General features: G+C 30.8%; 1 protein-coding gene across 8 annotated transcripts in view; it reads right to left on the bottom strand.

Annotated features, from left to right (window-relative positions):
• Nucleotides 1-18,139, bottom strand: part of LOC111620682 (heme-binding protein 1-like) — a 37,419-nt gene that overhangs the window by 9,025 nt on the left and 10,255 nt on the right. Inside the window, exons 2-8 of one of the 8 annotated variants that reach the window (XR_002755950.1) lie at nucleotides 17,360-17,409; nucleotides 17,219-17,289; nucleotides 14,375-14,492; nucleotides 11,886-13,218; nucleotides 11,721-11,799; nucleotides 11,365-11,482; nucleotides 8,060-9,342 (exon numbers count right to left, since the gene is read on the bottom strand). Coding sequence is in view for 1 of the 8 variants with exons in the window: in XM_023362665.1 (XP_023218433.1) it covers nucleotides 12,099-13,218; nucleotides 17,219-17,289; nucleotides 17,360-17,409 (1,241 nt within the window). In the remaining 7 variants the exon portion in view is untranslated. The other 7 variants (XR_002755948.1, XR_002755949.1, XR_002755946.1 and 4 more) reach the window with 7 other exon arrangements.

Below are 18,139 nucleotides of genomic sequence, written 5' to 3'. Positions count from 1 at the left end.
TTTAAAGAAATACTTATAAATTCCTTCAAAAAATTACCATTTCAATATACTATTCTATTTTTAGTTCAGTAATTTCTATTTTCATACTGATTAGAATTTTCCATCCCTTTCATACTGATCCCTCACTTCCTGTGTGGATCATCCTATAGATGTGTTAGTTTCCAGTCACTTGTCTCCAAAAAAAGTGCTCATTGAACAGCGGACAATGTTGGAGAAATGATAATGTTTTTGATCCTATAATGGATCATCCTCAGAGCATGGACAGGTAAAAGTTAAATGCCAGTATCAATCAGAAAAAAAGCATGAGGAGTGAACTAAGATGGCAACAGTCGATGCAAAAGACCATGGAGATATCACCAATATGTTTCAACAGCATGGGGTAAGGATTTCCTCCCCTTGCTAGACAATATCTCCTTAATCTACAGCAGTGATTCCCAAACTTTTTCGATCCATTGCCCCCTTTGTTCCATAAAGTTATACCCAAGCCCCCTAACCCATTTTCTCTTGTGTGAGAAAGGATTGGAAATATTCTTAGGAAAACTTTTCTATGAATCTCACACTTTGTGCCCTTACCATACATTGTTCTCAACATCTGGAAATCATTAAATGCAATGTTTCCTCTTATCAGTTTAACAGGCTTTCAGTGACCCCAATTTTGCCTTTGATCACCGTTCAATACCCTGCCTCCAGTGCCCCCTAGATTTACTCATTGCCCACAAGGGGGCGTTATTGCCCACTTTGAGAAATGCTGATCTACAGCATCAATTGCCACCATTATAGTCCATCTTCCATTGCTTGTTTATTCTATCACTTCTTTCTTTCCTAACTGACACCGGTATTCACTCTCATCTGTGCATGCCTGAGGTCCATTAAATTGGGTCAAAAGCATTAGCATTTCTCCAACTTTACTGTTAAAGGTGTATTGATCACGTCAAGAGATTAAAATGTTAGTAGTCCATGCACTGGTGAAAAAGCCTCCACCACACACAATACTTGTGGTTCCCAGTGACTTAATTTGGCAGTTGTAGGAATTTTAAGTGTGATCTTATAATTTTGCATAGATTAAAGATGATGATGGTGGTTGTATAGGTACAATACACTTTGGATTATATTTTTTACTTAAAAAGAATGTATATTTACTTTTATATTTTCAATAAACATTGGATGTTAAGATTTTTTACACTTATTATTGCAGTACCAGTTTTTATAACATATATTAACATTCCAATATTTTCACTGTATTCACTGTCAATCATGGTGAGGAAAAAGATTACATTTTTTCTCCAATGAAAACTTAAGTGGGTAAAATATTGTCACCGGGACCGATATTTTGGAATTTCTTATGCAAGAACTTATGTGAGAAATTTTAACACACACCTTATGGTGTAAATGCCAAGACCAAAAAATTCAGACTTCTTAATTGGGTTCTACTGCATTTTATTTTGTGGTAATTTTAATTATGCAGCTTTATTGCATTTCTGTTTTAAGCATGGACACATTTTATTACACTGTTTATTAAGTTTTTGAATTTTGTTTTCCTTTGCGCAATATTAAATATCCAAATTGTGATGATGACAACAATATAAGAGAATCTGTAAGAATTAAAAGATATAATGACCAAATGATATTACATCTATGCCATTATCTAAAATAAATTTATCATCATAAAATGGAGAAAAAGATATTTTGTTTTGAAGGTATATTGTTACTACACAATTTTTACTTTTAATTCTCTATTGTTTGTGTCGTAATTTTTCTGTATTGAATAATAATACTTTATATTTATCGTAATTGAATGTTTATACAACAGATTTTTAATTCCTTTAGATGTTTTTTTATTTTGATTGTCCAAAATATAAGAATTTATATATGTAATTTGGTTAATTCTAATACACAAAAACCAATATAAATGGTTTTATCTAAACATAAATTAGTTTTCATTCTTTTAAAAATTACAAGATTATCATTTATAATTTGAAAATTTTCTACCATTTTAAAAGTTTGCAGGGAGATTTGTGTATTAGGAGGATCAATGATATTAAATTTTGGTGGTTAAATGTCAAGGGATAGGAGATTGTGTGTCGTATCTGGAGTAGGGTCGGACTTAATGACTATTTTATTCGTTATTAGCATTTAAAATTTTTTTTATAAAACCATCCCTACTCTGAAAATTAAGCTTTTTGCCATTTTAAAATAATTAAACTTATCAAAAAATTTTAAAAATAAAATATCGTAACACATGGCACCACATGCAGTTTTAAATGTTGCCAGAAAAGTTAAGCATCCTCTTAATTTTTCATGTTAAATGGTCACAATCCATTACATATCACCACCACAAAATATGACAAAAATGTCTATTATTATTATTATTATGTTGAGTTTAGTGAGTTTTACTCGGTTCACACCGGTGGCTGTGTACTATGCCGGACCAGAGTCAAGGCATAGCAACCAAAACAAAACTAAAATTAAATAAGTGTGTCAGTGTCTGTATTCAGGAATTTCCTAACAATGTGGCATGTATTCAATATAGTGGCCTTCTGTAGTGTTATGTATGTATTTCTACTCAATTCTAATGTTCCCAGGCTTTTGTGTAGTGTGTGTGGTATCACACCTGTACAGGAGAGAACAACAGGTACAATAAGTACCCTATCCATCCTCCACAGATGCCTTATTTCCTGGGCGAGTTCTGTGTACTTGCTAATTTTTTCAGTGCATGTGTTTTGTACATTGTGAGTGTTTGGAATGGCTATGTCTATAATGTATGTGATTTTATTGTGTTTGTCAATGAGTGTGATGTCTGGTCTGTTGTGGTAAATTGTTTTATCTGTGATTATGGCTCTGTCGTAGTACATTTTGTGCGTGTTGTTTTCCAATACTGTCTGTGGAATATACTTGTAGTATGGTTCGTGGATGTCTGCCAATTTGTGTTTCTTTGCAAGCTCTTGGTGTATTATATTTGCTACTTGATTGTGTCTATGTAAGTAATCTGTCTGTGCCAAGAGCTTGCAACCAGAAGTGATGTGTTGTATAGTTTCTGGCATGATGTGACATTTTCTGCATGTGTCATTTGTGAGTGTTGTATCTTTGAGTATGTGTTTTCTGTAGTTTTTAGTATTTATGACCTGATCCTGTATGGCAATCATGAATCCTTCCGTCTCCCCAAAGAGGCATCCCCGATCTAACCAGCTGTTTGACGCAGTTTTGTCAACAAAATCCTGGGCCAGGTCATAAGGATGCCTGCCATGGAGTGCCTTTCGAGCCCACGATTGCTTGATGGTGTCTATGCTTTTTATGTGTTGTGTCATGTCTGTATGATGTGAGTGTAAGTTTAATGGTGTGTTATTTGAGTCTGCTAGAGTTACTGCTTTATGTAACTGTGATGTTTCTTGTTTCTTGTAGAAAAACTCTCGCAGTGACTGTATTTGTTTGTAGTGAAGGTTAACTATGTCAATCAGGCCACGTCCGCCTTCTTTACGTGGAAGGGTTAATCTTTCTGTGGCGGATTTAGGATGATGTTGTTTATGCTTAGTAAGTGTTGTTCTTGTTTTCCTTTGGAGTTGCTCGAGATCTGTGTGAGTCCAATGTATAACTCCAAAAGAGTATGTGAGTACTGGGATGACATATGTGTTTATTGCTTTAACTGTGTGTTTTGCATTTAACTGTGTTCTGAGTATAGCGTTTAACCTACTTTGGTATTCTTTAATTAATCTTTGCTTTATTTGTGTATGTTCTGTTAGTTTGGCCTGTTGGAATCCTAAATACTTGTAGAACTCGCCCTCTTCCATGGATTCAATAACGTCTCCATTTCCAAGTGCAAAATCTTCTTTCTTCAGGATTCCTTTTTCTATGTGAAGTTTTTTGCATTTGTCTAGGCCAAACTCCATTTGTATGTCCTTAGTGTATGAATGTGTGATTTGTAGGAGTTGATGAAGTTGTTTTTGTGTGGATGCATAAAGTTTTATGTCGTCCATGTACATGAGATGTGACAGTGTAAACTGTGTTGTTTTTTCATGTCTGATATTGTAGCCATAATGCGTGTTGTTTAACATGTTGGATAATGGATTCAGGGCTAGGCAGAACCAGAGAGGACTCAAGGAATCTCCTTGAAAAATTCCTCGCCTAATGAATATTTCGTTTGTTTGTATGGAAGTGTTACTAACCCTGAGATGTAGTGTTGTTCTCCAGTGCTGCATAGTGTTTTCGAAGAATGCAATGAGTGATGGATGTATTTTGTACATGTGTAGAATATGTAGCAGCCAACTGTGTGGAACACTGTCGAATGCTTTTCTGTAGTCTATATATGCCATGTGTATGTTTCTGTGTTGTTTGTGTGCTTGCCGTAGAATGACTGAATCTATGAGTAACTGTTCTTTGCATCCCCTGTGATTTCTACGGCAACCTTTTTGTTGTTCTGTAAGAATGTCGTGTTCTTCAACATGTTTGTATATTTTGTTTGTGATACAGGATGTCAATAATTTGTAGAGTGTTGGAAGACATGTAATTGGTCTGTATTGTGTGGGGTCTGTGGTTTTGTTGTTTTTAGGTTTCATGTAGGTGATGCCCTGAGTAAGAAATTTTGGCATGTCTTGTGGATTGATGATGATGTGTGTTAGATGTTTAGCTAGTTCCTGGTGCAGTGATGTAAACTTTTTGTACCAGAAATTGTGAATGTTGTCTACACCAGGTGTCTTCCAGTTGTGTGTTCTGTTAACAGCGTAGCGAATGTCGTGTATGTTTATTTCAGCACAGGGCATACTTGGTATGTTATGCAAGTTTCTGTTCTCCTCCTTGATCCAGCCTGCATCAGCATTGTGTGTAACAGCATTGGACCAAAGAGATGACCAATAAGTTGTGAGTTCTTCTTCTGTTGGTGTGCCACTGTGCTGTGTATCAGTGTTTGTTTTAGTACTGATTTGTCTGTAGAAAAGTTTTTCATTGTTTGCGAATAATTTATTTTGTTTATTATTATTTGTTTATTATTATTATTATTATTATTATTAGAAACAGTATTCATATTAATTTCTACATAATAATTTAGAAGTTGTTCCAAAGATGAAAGAGCTATGTTGAGTTCTAAAGTGGAACAATTCAAATATTCTGTGATTCAGTATTTATACATTTAATAAAATTAAAAATTATAATTAAAAGACATTTTAGTAAATGAATTTTTTCCATTTATGATATAACATTGCATAAAACTGGAAGAAAAGAATAGGCATGGAATTATTGGTATGTGGAACTTAATAGAATCTAGACAGAACACTTGTTTAGACTTGGAAAGGTTAAAGAGAAGATATGAGCAATGCAGGAGTCCCAAAGAAAAACTGAATTGTTGTTAATATACTTGCAGTATTCACATGCTGAAAGCTTGTTGCCCTCTAGTGAACATGAGAATGGCAATAAAACTATATCGAGCTAAATCTAGTCTTCCTTGGACAGGCTAAATTCACTTGCAAGTCTGGATCAATCTATCAGTGGTTCTGAAAAATAATTCTGAAGGGGGGCATTGTATTTTTTATCCTGATCATTCTACAAATGAAAATTAAGGACAAAAGCAAATATTAAAAGCTCTAGTTTCAAATGACATTATTGTGTGAAAATTTAACAAAATTGGCGAGAATATTTCAGTCACATTCATAAAGAGAAAACCAAGATGAAAAACCGTTCTTATCACAGTAGACGTAAAGAGTTTGAAAATTCTTTTGGATGAATGTTTTCACTTAATAAATAAATTTGTACTTAAAAGAAGTTGATTTTTTACTTGTTAATAAAGTCATGTTTATAAATTTAAACGTCTAATGGAAAAGAATTTTATATGTAAATAAATTTTAAAATTTTACAGTTGAAGACAAACACAAATAAAACTCCTTGCATGCCTTCTCACGTACAGGAATATAATTAAACATTAGTTTTTCCATTATAGGCTCTTCTCTACTTCCAAATATGTAAAAATTGCTTCTATAGTCATTCTACTATTAAGTTCTTGCAAAAAATTTTTCTAAAAAATTAAATCCTACAATGTAAGGTTGACTCTACTAATGCTTTGTGTTCCTGTAGCTGTGAAGAATATGTAAGAGTACAAATTTTATTTGTGTTTGTATTCATTTGCAATATTACTTTCCCAGCATTATATATAACAGAAGGTATGGCAATTGATCAAAAATGACCTCTCCCCAAGATTTTTAATTTTTGGATTTGGAGAACCTTAAAACATCAAGAAATGCAAAAAAGTTTGGGTGTTTTCCCATATGTATGGATGTGTATGTGTGTGTGTATGTGGTGCATGATTTTGTTCACTCACTTTTCCAGATGTATTTAAATTTAGATATAATCTTACATGGTTATAATGATGGCACTAGCTGGAAGCGAAGGCTTGCTTGGAGTTCGAGTGGCGCAACTGGCAAGCACACCGCATGGCAAGTGGAGTTTGCTGGTTCAAGCCTTGTCCTGAGCCAGTTATTTTCTTTTAGATGACTCTAAAATTATTTAATAAATTATTAAAATTATAATTATTAATTTAGATCAGAGATGGTACCTAATAAATTACCTCTAGTAACAAATTACTTAGTATTTAATCATTAAATAGCAGATTTATAGCCTGATTATTTAAAGCAATCGTTTGGTTATTTACATATACTTTATATCGGGCTTTGGATGTTAATATACTTAAATATATTTTGCCTTGGTTTTTAACTTTTAAAATAAATAAATTATCAATATTACTTCAGTATTTCAGTTTTATTATTTAGAAGTTTCATCAAGCATTTTGAAAACATTATTGACTTATATTCAATGATATATTCATATTGTTAAAATTATGAATTATTTTAAAAATTGTTATATCATTTATTCGAGAAACTTATTTTAAATATGAAAAATTAAGAGGAAACTTTATATTCTTAACGTTTTTAAAAAGTCATTACATTTTATGATAATACAATAAACCGAGCATGAAATTACTTTGCATCTGCACACTTAATTAGCTAAGTTATGGCCAGATAAATCTGGTATTATTATTTGAGCCATTATATTTTCATCATTTCTATGTTAAATTTTCAGTTCAAAAATTTTTTCACTGAGAAATTTGATACGAAAATTGACAAGCATCTTTCTTTATGTGAATATAAATATACAATTTAAATACAAATTCTGTTCATGTATCAATGAATTGACATTTGTACAGTAAAAGAGAAATTAACTATTCTTTACAAATCAAACATATTAATGTATCTTTATTAATATTTAAATAAATGATTGATTTAATTTTGCCATATGTCGAAACATCTGTTAAGTGGAACTGACTCAAATTTGTCTATGCATGTTCCAAACACAATACACATTTTCAGTTGTGCATGTATTAATCAGATGTTGTTACATATCACTGACAAATCAATTACTTGCCATATTTGTAATTATATCAATTTATTTCATAATTATCAGTGGCGATGATAATCTAAATGTGCAATTTCACTTGAATTGCAAGAAAGAAATGCTGCAAGGAAAAAGAATTTTCCTTATTTTTCATGCAAAAAAAAATTCCTTAAGAATTCAAGACTTTCTAAGTCAGTAGACACTCTGCACACACATTAAAGAGAAATTTATTATCAATTCATGAGTCGACTGTTGAAATCTGTAACATTAAATCAACCAAAACCTGATTTCAAAATGATAACATCAAAGTTTAGATTATAATGAAATTAAAACAAATACAAAGTTGCAAATAGTTAAGATTTATCTTTAATTTCAGGAAGTACTTTTATCTGAAATTACATGGCAGTTCTTCAGGCATAATAGATGATATAGTTTTTCCATTCATACTGTAAAAGTTTAAGTAATTTTATACATAAACACTTGGCTTAAGTCAAAGATAAATCTTAAATTTTTGTAACTTTATTTTATTATAATTTATGTTCTTCAACATTCTAACAGCAAGTCATTTACCAAAGTTCAGACTGTGCAGCATGCTGATCAGTCTAATAATTTATAAACATATAAAATCCTATATAAAAATAATTTATAAATAGGNATGAATTTTTTCCATTTATGATATAACATTGCATAAAACTGGAAGAAAAGAATAGGCATGGAATTATTGGTATGTGGAACTTAATAGAATCTAGACAGAACACTTGTTTAGACTTGGAAAGGTTAAAGAGAAGATATGAGCAATGCAGGAGTCCCAAAGAAAAACTGAATTGTTGTTAATATACTTGCAGTATTCACATGCTGAAAGCTTGTTGCCCTCTAGTGAACATGAGAATGGCAATAAAACTATATCGAGCTAAATCTAGTCTTCCTTGGACAGGCTAAATTCACTTGCAAGTCTGGATCAATCTATCAGTGGTTCTGAAAAATAATTCTGAAGGGGGGCATTGTATTTTTTATCCTGATCATTCTACAAATGAAAATTAAGGACAAAAGCAAATATTAAAAGCTCTAGTTTCAAATGACATTATTGTGTGAAAATTTAACAAAATTGGCGAGAATATTTCAGTCACATTCATAAAGAGAAAACCAAGATGAAAAACCGTTCTTATCACAGTAGACGTAAAGAGTTTGAAAATTCTTTTGGATGAATGTTTTCACTTAATAAATAAATTTGTACTTAAAAGAAGTTGATTTTTTACTTGTTAATAAAGTCATGTTTATAAATTTAAACGTCTAATGGAAAAGAATTTTATATGTAAATAAATTTTAAAATTTTACAGTTGAAGACAAACACAAATAAAACTCCTTGCATGCCTTCTCACGTACAGGAATATAATTAAACATTAGTTTTTCCATTATAGGCTCTTCTCTACTTCCAAATATGTAAAAATTGCTTCTATAGTCATTCTACTATTAAGTTCTTGCAAAAAATTTTTCTAAAAAATTAAATCCTACAATGTAAGGTTGACTCTACTAATGCTTTGTGTTCCTGTAGCTGTGAAGAATATGTAAGAGTACAAATTTTATTTGTGTTTGTATTCATTTGCAATATTACTTTCCCAGCATTATATATAACAGAAGGTATGGCAATTGATCAAAAATGACCTCTCCCCAAGATTTTTAATTTTTGGATTTGGAGAACCTTAAAACATCAAGAAATGCAAAAAAGTTTGGGTGTTTTCCCATATGTATGGATGTGTATGTGTGTGTGTATGTGGTGCATGATTTTGTTCACTCACTTTTCCAGATGTATTTAAATTTAGATATAATCTTACATGGTTATAATGATGGCACTAGCTGGAAGCGAAGGCTTGCTTGGAGTTCGAGTGGCGCAACTGGCAAGCACACCGCATGGCAAGTGGAGTTTGCTGGTTCAAGCCTTGTCCTGAGCCAGTTATTTTCTTTTAGATGACTCTAAAATTATTTAATAAATTATTAAAATTATAATTATTAATTTAGATCAGAGATGGTACCTAATAAATTACCTCTAGTAACAAATTACTTAGTATTTAATCATTAAATAGCAGATTTATAGCCTGATTATTTAAAGCAATCGTTTGGTTATTTACATATACTTTATATCGGGCTTTGGATGTTAATATACTTAAATATATTTTGCCTTGGTTTTTAACTTTTAAAATAAATAAATTATCAATATTACTTCAGTATTTCAGTTTTATTATTTAGAAGTTTCATCAAGCATTTTGAAAACATTATTGACTTATATTCAATGATATATTCATATTGTTAAAATTATGAATTATTTTAAAAATTGTTATATCATTTATTCGAGAAACTTATTTTAAATATGAAAAATTAAGAGGAAACTTTATATTCTTAACGTTTTTAAAAAGTCATTACATTTTATGATAATACAATAAACCGAGCATGAAATTACTTTGCATCTGCACACTTAATTAGCTAAGTTATGGCCAGATAAATCTGGTATTATTATTTGAGCCATTATATTTTCATCATTTCTATGTTAAATTTTCAGTTCAAAAATTTTTTCACTGAGAAATTTGATACGAAAATTGACAAGCATCTTTCTTTATGTGAATATAAATATACAATTTAAATACAAATTCTGTTCATGTATCAATGAATTGACATTTGTACAGTAAAAGAGAAATTAACTATTCTTTACAAATCAAACATATTAATGTATCTTTATTAATATTTAAATAAATGATTGATTTAATTTTGCCATATGTCGAAACATCTGTTAAGTGGAACTGACTCAAATTTGTCTATGCATGTTCCAAACACAATACACATTTTCAGTTGTGCATGTATTAATCAGATGTTGTTACATATCACTGACAAATCAATTACTTGCCATATTTGTAATTATATCAATTTATTTCATAATTATCAGTGGCGATGATAATCTAAATGTGCAATTTCACTTGAATTGCAAGAAAGAAATGCTGCAAGGAAAAAGAATTTTCCTTATTTTTCATGCAAAAAAAAATTCCTTAAGAATTCAAGACTTTCTAAGTCAGTAGACACTCTGCACACACATTAAAGAGAAATTTATTATCAATTCATGAGTCGACTGTTGAAATCTGTAACATTAAATCAACCAAAACCTGATTTCAAAATGATAACATCAAAGTTTAGATTATAATGAAATTAAAACAAATACAAAGTTGCAAATAGTTAAGATTTATCTTTAATTTCAGGAAGTACTTTTATCTGAAATTACATGGCAGTTCTTCAGGCATAATAGATGATATAGTTTTTCCATTCATACTGTAAAAGTTTAAGTAATTTTATACATAAACACTTGGCTTAAGTCAAAGATAAATCTTAAATTTTTGTAACTTTATTTTATTATAATTTATGTTCTTCAACATTCTAACAGCAAGTCATTTACCAAAGTTCAGACTGTGCAGCATGCTGATCAGTCTAATAATTTATAAACATATAAAATCCTATATAAAAATAATTTATAAATAGGAACATAATGATATTTATAATACAGTATAGCATCAAAAACTCGGCACTCCGGACAGACATCAGAGAGGTTGCGGCTGGCATTTTCAACGCAAAAACGTGTACGTCGGACGTTCAGCGCCACTTTCCTGTGAGCCTAGAAGTTTGACAATGGTGTTTGGAACGTCAGTAGAATCATGCTCAACGTTCTAAACGCCATTGTCAAACTTCTAGGCTCACAGGAAGGCGGCACTGAACATCCAACGTACATTTTCAACACGTTTTCGTGTTGAAAATGTCAGCCACAACCCCTCTATTATGTGTTTTTAACCCGTAGACTGGAAGATTTCTAGTTCGTTTTCGATATTGTAATACTTCTTTTGCTCTCTAGTATTCTTGATTTGTCTACTTCGACTGCTTTAAAAGAAACATCATAGCCCAATAATTCGGCAGTTCGTTTGTCTTTAATAATCAGGTTTATGAAGAAAAATTTCATACTTGCAGACTATATATCCTTGCCCAATTTGCACGACCTGGCATTACGCAGTATTGAAGATACTGGGCATGGTTAAAAATTAAGACAGCGTAAACACAATTATTCCAGATATTACAGGTTCTGAAAGGTAAAGAATTTTTAGAGTCCTGTCAAAAGTAAGCTAAATATTGATTATTGACAACCTGTGACATGCCATAATAAACAAAAATGTAAAAAAACTAATAAGCAGTAATTGTAATATTATTGTTAATTGTCTACTTGGACATTATTTATTAATAGGACTTAATACTGGTGTTTAAAGATTGACACAGCAATGAGAGTTAGTTCAGGAAAGAGCAAAATTTCTTTATTATATCACCTGTAGTAATAGTTTCTGTACACATATTACACGTGTTTCGGGCTAGCATGCCCCTCATCAGCAGTACTACTACCACACACTAAAAAGTAACAATAATAAACAAGATAAGTTATTGTATAAGTTAAAATTTTTTACATAGCCATAAAAATAATTTTAAAAACTTACTGTAAATACATATTCCAAACCCGAGTATAAATGTATTTTTCTCGTTGTATAATTAATTAATGAGTTAAACATTTCACTGTATAAATAAATTAAAATATAATAAATAAAGGTTGTAAATTATTAAAAACTAAAAACATTACATAGGAAACCAAAAGAACTCACATCAAGGTTCAAATTTTCGCAATTCAACAGTATTATGGTAGAGAGGCTTAACTATGCTTTTTTATAAACGTCATCTAGTATGGTGCTCCAGGATTGGTGGATTATACGACCCAAATTATTGTTTATTTTATTTCTTTCTTTCTTTATGTTTAAATGTTCGTATAATTGACGTTTGTAATTATTTGATTCTTTTTTCTTTATTTTTATAGTATCTTTGTTGATTTGGCACCCATAACTATTGCAGTGTTCTGCTACTGCAGAATTTGCATAATTACCCCTTATTGCACGTATGTGCTCTTTTATTCTTGTGCCTAATTTTCTTTTTGTTTCACCTATATAAGTTTTAACCGGATCACAACTGCAATTGAATGAATACACAATTTCTTTTTCTTCCATTAAATCCAATTTTTTATCTACCCTATTATATAAATATCTTTTAAATAAATTATTTTTTTCGGGTATTAAATTCACTTTTTCATTTAGTACATTTTTAACTCTTTCAAACAGTTTAGGTACATACATCATTTTTACACATTTTTTATCTTTTTTAAATTTTTTATTTTTATTGTCATTATTATTAGTCCAGTTTAACCATTTTTCTAATATTTTTTTGGGGTAACTATTCAGTAAGAACATTTTTATTACATGTTCTATTTCCATCTCTTGATTTTCTAATTTACTAGTTCTGTTTTTAATTTTTTCTATGTACATTTTGAAGATGTTAAATTTCATAGCTTGTGGAACGTTGGTTTTATAATTTAGTACCTTTGGTATTTGCATAGGTTTTATAAATTTTCTGAATTCTAATTTGTTGTCAGTTCTATTAATGGTTATGTCTAAATAATTTAAACTATTATTACATTCTGTTTCGGCTTCAAACTGTATGTTTGTTTCTATTGAATTTGCCTGTTTTAAAATTTTTTCTTCGTTAGTCTTTCTACTATCAAATAAAATAATGCAATCATCCACATATCTATTATAAAATATTATTCCTTTTATATCTGTAATTTTTTTATCTATGTCTATCATAAAGATTTCGGCAAGTCTTGGGCCTATGCACGTTCCCATTGGTATTCCTTCAGTTTGACTATAAAAGTTATCACCATACTTGAAATGATTGTTATCCAGTACTAACAAACAATTTAATAATCCAGATAGGTGCATTAATTTTCTGTAAAGATTTTTCAATGTTACTTTTTGTTATACTAGGATACATATTTTTTATATCTAAAGATAGACTAACTAATAAGCAGGCTTAAAATAATAAATACGAATGTATTCTGAAAGTTTATGAGTTAATTATACTTTCTATTTGCAAAATTTCCTCAACCTTAAGACAAAATAAGAAAAAAATGAACTTTTAAGAAATTTGCGGGATTTCCTGTTTGAGAAAGCTTACTCTCCACCTCAAATTAGTAGTGGCTTGCCCCTGTACATCATACTTTTTCTTTAACAATAGTGTTGTATACTGGTCATCTATTAAATGCTTTCAGGGGAAAAGTTTTGAATTGAAATAACATGACTTCTGGTTTACATAAGAAGTTTGTATATAGTTAATCCTTTCCCTAAGCTTTCTGTATCCGGTCTCAATTTCCATCTAGCTAACTCCTTTCTCAAGATTAAGGAAGGACAGATTGATGAACAGATGACTGGGAATTTATACGTCTACAGCTTTTTCAAATTGCAGCCCAATTATATTTATATATGAAACTTAAATAAAGCTGATTAAATATTCAAATAGTCTTTCTGTATATTTTATATTATTCATTTTGAAATAAACTGATGTCTTCTACTACAGACTTCTTTAAATGTTTAGAATATTTTAAATTTTTAATTTATAATAAATAAATTATACTTATGAATTCTGTAATATGCTTCTTGTCTAGTCTTGTATTCAATTTATGAGCTCTATGATGGCTTTATGTATCATACCGTCATATCTAATGTAAGTTCACAACTTTTACATCTATGTTATATATATTATTCCTGTAAATCATTAACATTCTATTGTTATAGCAAATACCTGTAAATTAATAATTGTCATCCTTATTTTATCAATTGTCACCATTCTGTGCTTCTCATAACCATGTAAGTTAAAAAATTTTTCAAATTTTGTAACACTGCAAAAATTTTATGTTAACTTGTATGAATTATTTTCTAAACAGTTACATCATAAAGAGTTGATAACAGACTCAAAGTCCGAAATGCATAAACTAGGAATAAAAATGTGATTTTCTAAAGCTTGTCCTGTTTCTAAATGATGGTGTAAGTCTAGTGGAAAAGAAAAGCCATCATAGAGCTCATAAATTGGATTAAATTATACCTACTTTCACTTTCTTAAGCTTTTCACAATAAATTCTTCTGTTTGCTCTGTAAAAACAATTAGTCTGACATTCAGTCAAGTTTAGAATATGACTGTTATCCTCCTCATTCAAATTCTTGGAACTGAAAAAAAATATTAATAATTCTGAAATTATAATAATCCATTCATTCATTAGTTAATATATAATAATAATAATAATAATAATAAACAACAAAACCACAGACCCCACACAATACAGACCAATTATATGTCTTCCAACACTCTACAAATTATTGACATCCTGTATCACAAACAAAATATACAAACGTGTTGAAGAACACGACATTCTTACAGAACAACAAAAAGGTTGCCGTAGAAATCACAGGGGATGCAAAGAACAGTTACTCATAGATTCAGTCATTCTACGGCAAGCACACAAACAACACAGAAACATACACATGGCATATATAGACTACAGAAAAGCATTCGACAGTGTTCCACACAGTTGGCTGCTACATATTCTACACATGTACAAAATACATCCATCACTCATTGCATTCTTCGAAAACACTATGCAGCACTGGAGAACAACACTACATCTCAGGGTTAGTAACACTTCCATACAAACAAACGAAATATTCATTAGGCGAGGAATTTTTCAAGGAGATTCCTTGAGTCCTCTCTGGTTCTGCCTAGCCCTGAATCCATTATCCAACATGTTAAACAACACGCAATACGGCTACAATATCAGACACGAAAAAACAACACAGTTTACACTCTCACATCTCATGTACATGGACGACATAAAACTTTATGCATCCACACAAAAACAACTTCATCAACTCCTACAAATCACACATTCATACACTAAGGACATACAAATGGAGTTTGGCTTAGACAAATGCAAAAAACTTCACATAGAAAAAGGAATCCTGAAGAAAGAAGATTTTGCACTTGGAAATGGAAACATTATTGAATCCATGGAAGAGGATGAATTCTACAAGTATTTAGGATTCCAACAGGCCAAACTAACAGAACATACACAAATAAAGCAAAGATTAATTAATGAATACCAAAGTAGGTTAAATGCTATCTTCAGAACACAGTTAAATGCAAAACACACAGTTAAAGCAATAAACACATATGTCGTCCCAGTACTCACATACTCTTTTGGCATTATACATTGGACTCACACAGATCTTGAGCAACTCCAAAGGAAAACAAGAACAACACTTACTAAGCATAGTAACATATCCATAAGTAACATCATCCTAAATCCTCTATAGAAAGATTAACCCTTCCACGTAAAGATGGCGGACGTGGCCTGATTGACATAGTTAACCTTCACTACAAACAAATACAGTCTCTGCGAGAATTTTTCTACAGGAAACAAGAAACATCACAATTACATAAAGCAGTAACTCTAGCAGACTCAAATAACACACCATTAAACTTACACTCACATCATACAGACTTGACACAACATATAAAAAGCATAGACACCGTTAAGCAATCGTGGGCTCGAAAGGCACTCCATGGCAGGCATCCTTATGACCTGGCCCAGGATTTTGTTGACAAAACTGCATCAAACAGCTGGTTAGATCGGGGATGCCTCTTTGGGGAAACGGAAGGATTCATGATTGCCATACAGGATCAGGTCATAAATACTAAAAACTACAGAAAACACATACTCAAAGAGACAACACTCACAAATGACACATGCAGAAAATGTCACATCATGCCAGAAACTATACAACACATTACATCTGGATGCAAGCTCTTGGCACAGACAGATTATTTACACAGACATAATCAAGTAGCAAATATAATACACCAAGAGCTTGCAAAGAAACACAAATTGGCAGATATTCATGAACCATACTACACATATTGCACAGACAGTATTGGAAAACAACACGCACAAAATGTACTACGACAGAGCCATAATCACAGATAAAACAATTTACCACAACAGACTAGACATCACACTCATTGACAAACACATTAAAATTACATACATTATAGACATAGCCATTCCAAACACTCACAATGTACAAAACACATGCACTGAAAAAATTAGCAAGTACACAGAACTTGCCCAGGAAATAAGGCATCTGTGGAGGATGGATAGGGTGCTTATTGTACCTGTCGTTCTCTCCTGTACAGGTCTGATACCACACACACTACACAAAAGCCTGGGCACATTACAATAGAGTAGAAATACATACATCACACTACAGAAGGCCTCTATATTGAATACATGCCATATTGTTAGGAAATTCCTTAATACAGACGCTGACACACTTATTTAATTTTAGTTTTATTTTGGTTGCTATGCCTTCATTCTGGTCTAGCATAGTACACAGCCACTGGTGTGAACCGAGTATAACCCACTAAACACAACAATAATAATAATCAGATTTGTCAACCATCTTCCATCAAACTGTATTGCCCTCCTGTCCTCTTTTGAATACAGCTTTGACTGTTTGTTCTTGTTTAATTTAATTTTATTATCTCTGAAATATAATCTGCAGACAGTGCTTCAATATTTTCTTTTCCTATTCAAAATCAACAGTTTTGTCTTTATCATTCACTAGAATAATAGAAAGACAAAGACACTACTAATAATCAGAGTTGAACAAACAAACAAAAAATTTAGGGACTCAATTAGGATGGCACTATGTATTAATTCTGTTATTGAGTTTAAAGCCTTATTTATTGTCTATTTAATGCTTTATAATTTACAATTAGTCAACAAATATCTAAAATAAACTATTTGGTTATAAATGTTCTTCATTGTACAATATCCACATAATGTCCTATCTAGTTTCATACAATCACAATCATACTAAATATTGTTCATACTTACTTGATAATATTTCTTTTATAATGCTGATTAAAACAGGATTTGTTGAATGGAAAAATTCTAACAAGATCCCACTGGAAGAGCAGTCATTATGATGGAGTGTTTATAAATATAGACAAGTAAGATCTTTATGAATGGCATTACCTCCAACAATAGATTTTCAGCAGATATCCTTTCTTCAAAGAATGTATGATCTGTTCAGTATTAACAAATAATTAATAAATCTAATAAATTTTATAAATACAATAAATCCAATTCTATCAAATATACAAATTATATCATTGTTTAATAGAATAAAATATAAAAATTGTCTGCTTAACATTTATTTTGAGTTATAACTCAAATTGTTACTATCATACCTATTGCCAAAACATGCAAAGATCATAATATCAACCAAAAAGATATAAAATATGGTAAATAAAATATTTTCTTTTTCTCAGACGACATAAAATTTAGAAAATCCTCAATTATCCTTAATTCTTTTACTAATAACAGACTTGAAAACATCCAATAAGACTTCCATTGCTTCTTAAGTTTATTCAACAACCATTTCTAATTAGTGGAGGAATATTTCAGTATCATTAAGTTTGACAACTGACCATAGTGATAGTAACATTTTGTAACTAGATCAACATCTACAAACCCAACATATGTACATAATATGACGACAACTACCAGATCTAGATCATTTGAAAATACCAAATAAGTATAATAATTCCAACTGTTACCATGTTTTATGCAAAATAGTATTCTACATAATAACTGTTACATAATAGTAAGCTCATCTGCAGATGAGAGCTCAATCTGTAATTATCTCAATGACATAAATAACAATGCTGTAGGCATTATCCTAGAAAAGAACGAAGCAAGTAGCAAAAAAGTAAATTTTTTGGATCTTATTATATTTGTATTGGATTTTACAAA

This window comes from Centruroides sculpturatus, unplaced genomic scaffold (genome assembly GCF_000671375.1).
Source record: "Centruroides sculpturatus isolate CEXI.00-Female unplaced genomic scaffold, Cexi_2.0 scaffold74, whole genome shotgun sequence".
Taxonomy (NCBI): Eukaryota; Metazoa; Arthropoda; class Arachnida; order Scorpiones; family Buthidae; genus Centruroides; species Centruroides sculpturatus.
Note: the sequence above shows the minus strand (reverse complement) of the source record. Positions and strands in the feature narration are given on the sequence as shown.